At 45.1% G+C, this 10,814-nt stretch overlaps 1 protein-coding gene across 1 annotated transcript; it reads left to right on the top strand.

Moving 5' to 3' along the window:
- The first annotated feature begins 375 nt into the window (after positions 1-375).
- ATP5PO (ATP synthase peripheral stalk subunit OSCP) lies at positions 376-8,779 on the top strand. The gene is made up of 7 exons (XM_046003752.1): positions 376-485; positions 1,628-1,678; positions 2,616-2,726; positions 4,935-5,064; positions 6,127-6,239; positions 8,227-8,313; positions 8,598-8,779. Exons 1-7 carry the CDS (start codon positions 450-452, stop codon positions 8,709-8,711), a joined length of 642 nt encoding a protein of 213 aa, XP_045859708.1. The 5' UTR covers positions 376-449; the 3' UTR covers positions 8,712-8,779.
- The last annotated feature ends 2,035 nt before the right edge of the window (positions 8,780-10,814 follow it).

Genomic DNA, 10,814 nt, shown 5'->3' with positions numbered 1-10,814 from the left:
CAGTCAGGGTCAAGGCACTGGACAAGAAGAACCCGCAGGGGCAGCGGGAAGGTTCATTTCTTTTTATGCAGCGGGAGGAACTGTCCTTGATCCACCCTTTGAAGGGGTAAAAAGATGCTAATAAAGCTAGCTATGAATGTGAAATTGATCACATGCCACTTATTTATCTAAATGGCAATTTAAAAACTAGGGACAATAAATCCATCCCACACTAAGGACCCTTTAGTAACGCAAGCATTTTGTCTTACGGCGCTGTCGGAATCCACTAGCTCAATGGGTCCAACCCACTTCTAAAGACCACAAATCCCAGCCTGACTGCGACCTCTGCGCATGCGGCCTGAAGACCTACGCCTACATTTCCCAGCAGGCCGAGCGGCTACGCTGACGCACGCGTGCGCCCTTGCGTCTCTCCCTCTAACTCGGGTTTGACCTACAGCCTCCTGGACAAGATGGCTGTCCCAGCAGTGTCCGGCTTGTCCCGGCAGGTGAGAGAACGGAGGTCCTGAAAACGAGCGAGACGATCCCTCCTAGGGTGAGACGTACCAGGTCGTTAAGGGCCACGGGGTGAGGCCACAGCAGGGGAAGCATGGCCGCCATTCAGCATTGTGGGGCCCTGCGAGTGGGGGCGACACACTGGAGCTCAGGCGGCCCTGCCTCCCTTCTGTGGACGCCCGCAGAGCAGGTGGTGCAGGGTGACGCGTGCCTGACCTTGGCGACCCCCGAGTACAGCCTCGGGAAGCAGGCAGCTTGAGGAGAAAGGGAGAGGGGGGCCGTAAGGAAAGGACACGGCCCACCCCTAAGTCACTTAACTTCTGTTGTTGTGGTTAAACTGGTCAGGCGTCACCAGTAATGCTAAGAATTATTTGCAAAGCCCATTTCACTTTTTTATAAAGAAAATGAGACGGAAAGGTTTAAATGACTCGTCCTTGGCAGCTCAGCCAGGAAGGGGTAGGTAGAGGTGAGATTCGAACCGACAGTCACACAGAAGATGGAGTTGGAAAGAAAATTCGTACTCTTTATATATGAACTACATATCAACACCATGCTTTGCACATCATGGCACCTTGCAGCTTAGGTAAATTGTAAGTGATAAAGCCTTTTAATCCCCACAGCCAGTTGGTATGGTACACAACAGAACTGAAATTATTTAAAGGTGACCCGGGCTTTTGCAGATTTTTTGAACAGTGGGTCCCAGCTCTGTTCCTTGGTAGACAAGATACATTTCTCAGAGCTAGGGCCTGTGCTCACATCAGAGTGCCGCAATTAATCTTTATTTTCCCATAGCATTTGAAGTCTAAGAAAGTGACATCTCGTGCACATCGTGATTGCAGTCTTCCCACTTTTTATTAAAATCCTTGCTCACGGGTGGTAACATGAATGCCAAAAATCTTGTGTTTTTTGGAAACCTGTATTTCAGCCAGATTTGTGTTTTCTCTCTTACACCGACATCCTAGCCTTTCCGTGTCCCTAGCAAATGAAGGACTTGGTGGGAAAGCAAATTTCCCAGGCAACTAGGGATGATTCTCAGTGGGGAAATTGACTTGTGGGTAATAAAGAGCAGCTCATGTAACCTACGTGATGATGCTCAGAAACTAATAATTTAAAATGTTCTATTATTGTTTTGAAGGTGCGATGCATTAGTACAACTGTGGTCAGGCCGTTTTCCAAGCTCGTGCGGGTATGTCAACTTTTGTGTTTGTAATTAACTGTAAAATAGATGAAAGTGTGTGAGTCAAACAGCAGTACAATTAGGGCATAGATTTTTGTATAAGTACTACCTAAACCTTTCTGCATGAATTGTGGTTTCCAAAATGTGGGTGTGCATAGGGGTACAGAATGGAGTAAGTTGAATGCCTGGTGTGTGACAGGCCCATGCATTACCTTTGTGAGAATTTCTTAAAACCCCATTATAGTGATGGAAAGTAGCCGGTCTTCCCGTTTACAAAAAAGGGAACAGACTGTGGGAAAACCGGCCTAAGCGTTCCCACTACAACCAACTACAAACATACATACAAGCATATGTAGTCATATGTTGATGATGGTGTGTGGGGAAAAGGCTACAGTGTCTTGTGAGAAATCGTGCAAGCATGAGGCACTCAGTAAGTTGCTAAAGAGCTCTGTTAAACTGAACATGGGTGAGGAGGCACTGTAGGGGGAATTTATAATGTTACGAAATATATAAAAATACCCTGGTGTATGTTTCGTAAATACCTGTTTTCTTGGCTCTAATGTGCAAAATGGGCTTCTATCAGTGTTTAAAATCTCCAGTACTTGGAACTGATCAGTTACTGAGTTCCAAGGAAGCATAAGCTCATCTCAGAATTAACGTAACTGATTTCTATAGTTAGAGCTGAAAAGGACACAGTGTTTCCTCAGCACCTTGTTTTAAGATGAAAAATATGGAAGCTCAAAGATTGACCTGGCCAAGGAGACAGCCCTGATTTGTTTGAGAATTGCCCTTCAGAATAGCTCCTTGATGACCTGTTTAAACTGTTTTGTGCTTTAAGTGATGTCATTTTTTTAATATACATATTTAATGCTGCTCTTGGTAATCTGATGCTGTCTTAACTGATTTTCTTTTACTCTTCCTCCCCTATGCCATCCTTTTTTTAAAGCCACCTGTTCAGGTGTATGGTATCGAAGGTCGCTATGCCACTGCTCTTTATTCAGCTGCATCGAAACAGAATAAACTAGAACAAGTAGAGAAAGAATTGTTGAGAGTAGCAGTAAGTAGCGTTTTTGTTCATTACTTACTAAATTTACATCGTGTGTTTTTTGCTTTAATTATCTGGCCATGTATCTCTAATGAGGTATATCCTAAAAGAAAATGGAGTACCAAAAAAAGGGGGGGAAAACGGGTTTTCTGTAACCGTGTTGGTAGTGAAAGTAGTGGGTCTTATTATTCTGAACCTGTTGTATAATAGGTACAGGCAGATGCATATCAAGGATATTAGTATTAAGAACCAGGATTTGGGGCTAAGAGAAGAAATAGAAGTCCCCTTTGAAAATCTGTGTGTGTATTTCAGGTATTTCCAAAATAGTCTTTAGAAAGTATATTATAACTTTCTTTACTAGGAATTTATTTTCTTTATGAAGCCTTTCCCCTGTTTCAATTTTTATTTTATTCCCAAGATGTGAGAGGAAAATGACCAGAGCACGCCGGGCAGCAAAATTAGGAAAGGTGTATGGACTCCGTAATGGTAATAGAGAATGACAAAGATCATGAAGCTTACAGGGGAAAGTTTATTCTTATATTTTTTTCTAACATAAAAGGAGTAATTAATTGAATTAACAGAAGTCTACTCTGTAAATTAAAAAGAGGAGAATCTCTGCTGTAATTTGAACTCCCATTTTCTAGTCAACAAGTTCTGCCCATCTTGTCGCTTCCCATTCTCTTTTCGCTTTGTAGTTGCTGCCCCCAACAGTAAGTTCTGGATAAAAGAGTCTAACATATACTCTCTCCAGAAAAATTTTTGCTCTTTTTTGGTTTTAAGTTTTAAGAAGTTCCCGTATTCTTAATCTGCTTATTTATAAAGATTTTTTTATCTTACCATTTGGGAGAAAAAACCCTCACAGGCTAGTCATATAGGATAATACTTAAATATTTTGTACATTTTTCTTGGAACTTTTTGCCCTAGCAGACAATAACGTTAGCTCTCTCTTCCCTTTTTTTGTCCAGTTATCTCCACAGATAATGCTTGCGGTCTTAGTTGGTGTGATTACAGTCCACACAGAGCCAACAGCCTTACTGTTGGAGACGCTTGGGAGAAGGGTAGCAAGAGCAGGCAGGATCACACATGGGGATTTTTGGAGGTGATAATTACTGCCTGCTACTTGACGTTTACGCCCATTTTAAACCTGAACAGTGGTGTTCGCATTCATGAGCATGACCTGGGTTGTGGTCATTAGAATAGGATTTGACTAAAAACCTGGAAATCAGTTAAGATGCAGAGACATAGAAAGGAGGCAGTTATCCTGAAACGCTACAAAACATTAGTGTTTCGGCACTGGCAGGAAAGTGTGGTGCTACGCAGATGCCATGAGCTGCCCGCTGGGTGATGCAGCAGGAAAAGACGAGAAACATGAAAGACCGCATTCCCCTAACACCAGAATGCTTTTTCATTTGTGTAACTCAGCAGTTTTTAGGGGGAAATACTGTTTCTATGGAGTCACTCAAATTGAAGTTTTAGCCTGACAAGCAGCCTAGATCAGAGACAGAATTCCAGCCAGGAGCCTGGGAGAAGGGGCTACCGGAGGTATTTAACTGGAAGGTGTCCTAATGGAAACAGCCATTGGTTCATTGAACTCTGGCCAATACAGGTATTTACGAATTAACAAAATGGAGATGCATGGGGGTGGGGGCATCTCTCCTGGTAGCTGCACTCCCACTGTTTGTCTGCTCTCCCTCCCAGCCGGACTGAGGCTGCTCTGGAAAGACCAGAGGTCTCTCACGGGGCTCTGTAAAAGGCCGGACGTAGTCAGGATCAGTCTGAGACGGAGAGGCCCCCAGAAAGTGCATGACAAGGAGGCCTCCTTTGCCATCAGACCTCCTTTTTAGATCTGCACATGAGTGTTGGCATCACTGGCCTCCTCATAGTATGTGAAAACCTAGAGTCCTACCTGCGTTGAATACATTAGCAGAGGCAGTCATTGACTCTTTTGGCTGCTGAGTCTTTTTTATCTCTCTTGAAAAGCAAAAACAAATTTAAGAAACTTTATATAAAGTGTTTTTAAATTTTTTTCAAGAAATACCATTATATCCTGGGTAAAATCAAGGCATGGTGTATTCTCAAAGGCAAAGAAAATTTCTTGACTGTAAACGTTTCTTCATATGTGCTCGAGTGCTGATTTAATTAACGAAATACGTGATTCATAATAAAGTATGTTGGGGCAGCTAGGATCATTTATGCTGTAATATTTTTTGGTACTTTCAGCAAATCTTGAAGGAACCCAAAATGGCTGCTTCCATTATGAATCCCTACATAAAGCGTTCCGTGAAAGTGAAAAGCCTAAATGACATGAGCGCAAAAGAGAGATTCTCCCCTCTCACATCCAACCTGATCAGTAAGTATTAGATCTTTCCCACTGAAGTCCCTGAAAATCTTGCTACCGGAAATGGGGTCCATGGACAAGGAGCCATTAGCATCACCTGCCTTTCTGAAGTGGAAAATCTCAGGACTTAGCCATCCTGCTAAATCAGACTCTGCGCCTTAACTAGCTCCCCAAGTGAATGACTTGTTTGTGCACTAAAGCTTGAGGAGCAGTGTCCAAAGCGTATTAAGATGTAAGATAGTAATCGCAGTCAGTACTTTTCGCCTATGGAGAAGACCAGTGGGATTCATACCAAGAAAGTGGCTTGGAGCCAGTGGTTGTAACTCCGTCCTTGAAGACATTTGTGTTCTTTGGTGCATTTGGCTTGTTTTTGAGGTCCCTTGGTCAACCAGAATATGAGCTCTGAAGAAAATGCGTTCATGTCGTCATCTTCGAATATAGATCTGTGTTAATTTGAGGTTAGATTCCAACCAGAAGTAAGAGAGTCACATGGCAGGCTGTGAAGAAGATAGCTGTTGCAGATCTGTGAGACCTCCCCTCACACCCACCCTGCTAATTTAGACGTGAGTCAGTGCTGGTTCTTTTCAACACTGAGTATACTTTTTTTTTTTTAATATTTTATTTATTTATTTGACAGAGAGAGGTCACAAGTAGGCAGAGAGGCAGGCAGAGACAGAGGGAGAAACAGGCTCCCCACCGAGCAGAGAGCCCGATGCGGGGCATTTATTTGACAGATAGAGATCACAAGTAGGGAGAGAGGCAGGCAGAGAGAGAGGAGGAAGCAGGCTCCCTGCCCAGCAGAGAGCCCGATGCGAGGCTCGATCCCAGGACCCTGGGATCATGACCTGAGCGAAAGGCAGAGGCTTTAACCCACTGAGCCACCCAGGCGCCCCTGCGTATACTTTTTAAATAACAACTTGCATCTTCTTAATTTACATTCTTGAATTCACCATGACGTTGAATATGGTATTTAAAGATTACAAATCTAAGCTTGCTTTTGAGTTGAATATAATACCTCATGAATAACCTGTTCCGAGTGGGGTTCATCTTACTGAGACACCTTCCCTTTCCCAGATCTGCTTGCGGAGAACGGTCGCTTGGACAACACCCCTGGAGTCATTTCTGCCTTTTCGACCATGATGAGCGTCCACCGCGGGGAAGTACCGTGCACAGTGACCACCGCATCTGTAAGTGACAGCCTGGTGCCGCTAGATTCGCTTTGACCTGTCATGAGTCACATTTTGCATAACGAACAGAAAAAAACAGGCTGACATTCGGGAATTGGTGAAGGTGACTTGTCACGTAGGAGGTTGACTTCAGTTCTTGTACAATTCTGCTCTGGAAGGCCCAGTATGTGTCTTCTTAGTGCCTCCCTAACCAGTGACCGCTCAGAAGGACCAGACTGGTTAAAAATGTGTTGGGAAGTAGTGGTTATTTTCCTTTACAGGTTTGAGTTATTTTGTAAATACCTTATTAAGTAGGCTCTTGAAACTAGAGTGTCTAGTTTTCTGTGGTGGCGAATGGGAGCGTTGAGCACATAGGCCCTTTGATCTTGTGGCGTTGCTGAAATGGGCTATAATAATGGACACCACTTTTGGAAACCTGCTGTAAGCTTGGTACTCTATAACTTACTATTTTAATAGCCGAGTTCCATGTGAGGTAAAATTATCCTTATTTTATAGATGAGGAAACCCAGGGAAATTCAGTGGCTTGCCCAGGGTGACAAAACATGGAATCAGGATTTGAACATGGGCCTCTCTTGCAGAAGTGCATGTTCCGTAAGCTACACTGCATCCCCAGAATTAATTTTGTTGGTGTCTTAAATACCTGTTTCCTTCCCACTGCAGTTCACTTGCTACAGGAAAGCAACCTGTAGGGCTTAATTATCAGCAGAGGATCGTAGATTGGCTTGGAATACACAGAACCTGACCTCGTCTGGTATTTCTGATGTTTACAAGATACTCTGACTCCAAAAGAGCACAATGTCAGAGAGACATTTTAGCACATGGTAACATTTGCACACCTGTAGCTCCGTGGTTGGTGCCACCGAAGCACCTAACTGGCCGAGAATCATCACAGCTCAGGCCTTCACCCCAGCGCACTGGGACCGCAGCAGCTCTCCCCAGCGGGAGCCCAGGCGAGGCTTCACCTGGCGGGTGGTCACACCGTCCCCATGGCTAAGCCCTGGTACAGGTCACTCGGAGATACAAGGACGTGATTTTTTTTTAAAGGTGCATATTGTTGTAAAAGTTTCTTAGAACCAACTGTTGCTAATGCTTTTGAAGCTGAAACTTCTTGAGTAAACAGGTTTCCACTGTTTGAAAACAAAACAAAATATCACTTCTTGATTAATGATCTTGATCATTAATCTTTATTAATGATCAAGTAAGAGCTTCTCGCTGCCCCAAGTTCTCTAGATTCCAGGAGCCGGTGGTGTAAAATGCCCAGCACCTAGTGTGCGTCTCAGTGGAAGGTGTGCACATACTTCCAAGTTCTCCCACCTTGGAGGCTCAGCAAATAATGTTGTGATAAACACTGATAAACTTGGAACTCCTGGGGGGTCAGTCATTTAAGCGTCCCACTCCTGATTTGGGCTCAGGTCATGATATCAGGCTTATCCAAGCCCCTGCTTCAGGTTCTAGCTCAGTGGAGAGTCTGCTTGTCCCACTTCCTCTCCCCACCCCCCCACACATGCACGCTCTCTCTCCTTCCCTCTCTTAAATAAATAAATCTTAAAACACAAAACACTGATAGATTTTTACAGCACCACCCCTCGCAAGAGACGTTGTTAGATCTGTGCAAAGATAGAACACTTTTCTGCTAGCTTTTGGACTCCTGGATGTGGAGGTGGGGAGCTCAGATTTGTGACAGGTGAGAGGCTCTGAGAGGGTGGGGGCGTGCCCCTAGAGCTCCTGCTAACTGCAGGGCTTTGGGGTTCTAGGACCAGGTTAAACTGCAGCTTTCCATCCGGGGAAATAGCTGCACAGAGAAGAGGCTGTGTCCTCAGGCGCTCACGGAGCTCTGGCCGCTCCCTGATGGCTCCCCAGCCTCTCCGCACAGGGATTCACCAGGCCAGTCTTGTCGGTGTGTGCCAGTGAGATTTTCGGCCTTTTACTGTGGAAAGTTTCTGTTGTGCTTTATTTAAATTTAAAGGATGGTTTTGTCCCTTTTTAGCCTTTAGATGAAGCCACTCTTACTGAATTAAAAACGGTCCTGAAGAGCTTCCTGAGTAAAGGCCAAGTCTTAAAATTGGAAGTTAAGGTAGGTTTTTAATTATGTCTGGTATGTCTTCCCAGGGTGTCTGACAGTTTAATGACTGTGGAAAGTGAAAAATCTGATGATATACGCAGTTGCTTGTACTAGAAATTTTACATTTTTGACTTAAATGATTGCGGATTCCAGGCATAATTTGACTCTGCTTTTCTCTAGATGTAATTGTAACACCTCAATTTGTGCAGCACGTAGACTTTTCAAAAGCACTTTTTATCTTTCCGTTTGATCAATGAAATGTCAGTTCTTTTTCATGTTTCCAATCTGTGTTCTAGACTGATCCATCAATCATGGGTGGGATGATTGTCCGTATTGGAGAGAAATATGCTGATATGTCTGCGAAAACCAAGATTCAGAAGCTGAGCAGGGCCATGCGGGAGGTTTTCTGAAAGTGCTGATTTTCTATCAGTGAAAATTCCTTAACTTGGAGCAACAATAAAATGCTTCCTGAACAGAACATTGTGTTTTCTGTCTTTTTTGAAGTGGAAATACGGGAGCCTTATTTTTATATCTTTATTTCAGAATCCCCCTACTTGAAGGGTTAAAAGGCCCATTGTGTGGAGATTTTAGTTTGTGTAGATTATTCTTAGGAATTTATGGAAGCTTGTGTCATTACGAGAAATGACACAGTTAAGGGGCGTCTGGGTGGCTCAGTTAGTTAAGCGCCTGCCTTCGGCTCAGGTCATAATCTTAGGGTCCTGGGATCAAGCCCCACACCAGGTTCCTGGCTCAGTGGGGAGCCTGCTTTTCCCTCTCCCCCTGCCTCTGCTCCCTGCTTGTGCTCTGTCTCTCTCTCTCAAATGGATAAAATCTTAACCAAAAAACAAAAACCAGCCAACATTTACTGAGGCCTTTTATGCCAGGCACTATTAAGTTCATAATGTATCTTATCTTACCTTGGGTCCTTGGCCTCTGAGCCCAGAGCCAGGGGAGGGGCTGACCCTGCAGGTGGAGTTAAGACACCAGCAAACCAGGCCAGTTACTGTCCTGAAGTTTCTATTGTCCATGCCCACACCCAGTCAGAGACACTGGAAGTGGTCCTCCGGGCCGGTCAGGATATGGGCACCATACTCTCCATGCTTACAGCTACTGCCTGTCGTGGACCAACGCCTGTTGCTGTGTCCTGCGTCTGTCCAGTGGATTGGGTCTGTAGAAGGTACTTCAGAGAGGGCCGGCTTCTGCTCCTCTGATGGCTCTAACAAGTTCTTAAGTCCCATGGGTCTTGTTTTGACCCCAAAGTGATTCATCTGTAAGACATATTGTTCTATTACCTATAAAGGCATTGATGCTTTCTGTAAAGGCTTTCAGATTCTTGCCAAAAAGATGTCTTCATTCTAGAATCTACTAGAAGAATGCCATTAATCTGCTAATAGGCATTCACTCCCTCAATCCCACTGAGGGCAGAGGGCAGGGTGAGAGCTGGTTACTCAGCGAAAGAAGCCAGCAGAATAGGAATCCCAGCCCCTGTGCATGTCTTCAACCAAGGAAGGGCCAGGACGTTTGGCCCAGAGTAGGAAATCAGGATCTTCTCTCCTGCTGGAAGCTGCTGTTCCAGTGATGGCGACACCGGTCGCTGAAGAGTTCAGCCCACTGGTGCTGCTGATTCTCAAAGGGCTTTCTGGCCAACCAGCAGGCCAGCGCCGCAAATGTTAATAGAGCCCTGTTTCCACAAGCTGGGACCCAACACAAGGTGATAAGACTCGTGCTTCTCTGATGATGACAGTTAACCTGACCGGGTTGCCTGAAGGGATTCCTCTGAGACTTACCAGTTTCGTGTGCAGCCATCATTACACTTCGGGTTGGAAGGAGGTCCTGCAGGCCTAGAACCTTTACCTGGTACGGGCCAGGCACACACCCCCAGAAAATTCCATGAATAAGGGGCTAGGACACCATTTACATTAAAGCTCGGGATGTAGACGTCAGCTGCTCTGAACAGTAGCCGAGTGGCTGGGAACATGTCCCAGCACTGCCCAGGCGGTGTGCGTGCAAGTGTGCTCTGCTGCTCCCAACCTGCTCCCAAGCTGGGGGGCACCCCAGCTTCTCCAAGCCTCTGTCTTCTCCCCTGTAGACGGGAGCAACAACACCCACTTCCAGCGTCGCTGCGAGAGGGAAGCAAGATATCAAAGAAATTAGTAGAGGGCCTTGGAGATGTCAAGATGTCAGTAAACATGAATTACTGGCTCCACCAACTCCCACTTCCCGGGATCACCTGACCCCGAGGATCGATTGATGAAACAGCACTCACCTAACTCAAGGTCACATGACAGAGTCCAGCTGGTACTGCCTGTGAATGTCTCAGGTCCTCAATGGCTTGTCCAGCGTTCCTGGTTCCTAATAGAGCATTAGGTTGACTCTTGCTCCATCGGTCCTCCAAGGAGGGCTCTCCATAGTAAAATACCCTCGATCCTGGCATATCTCTCCCCCCTCCCCATATAGGATGCCGCATTGGAGACCACCTCACATACCTTACAATTTATAACAACCTTGTGATA

The sequence above is a fragment of the Meles meles genome, chromosome 4 (genome assembly GCF_922984935.1).
Source record: "Meles meles chromosome 4, mMelMel3.1 paternal haplotype, whole genome shotgun sequence".
NCBI classification, from domain to species: Eukaryota; Metazoa; Chordata; class Mammalia; order Carnivora; family Mustelidae; genus Meles; species Meles meles.
The sequence above is the reverse complement of the archived record's forward strand: the minus strand, read 5'-3'. Positions and strand labels throughout refer to the sequence as shown.

What these genes read in the sequence shown, in the direction of transcription:
- ATP5PO (XM_046003752.1), top strand. Translation starts at nt 450, where the DNA reads ATGGCTGTCCCAGCAGTGTCCGGCTTGTCCCGGCAG. An exon ending in CGTTTTCCAAGCTCGTGCGG is followed by an intron (nt 1,679 to 2,615) that starts GTATGTCAACTT and finishes CTTTTTTTAAAG; the next exon opens with CCACCTGTTCAGGTGTATGG. An exon ending in AAGAATTGTTGAGAGTAGCA is followed by an intron (nt 2,727 to 4,934) that starts GTAAGTAGCGTT and finishes TGGTACTTTCAG; the next exon opens with CAAATCTTGAAGGAACCCAA.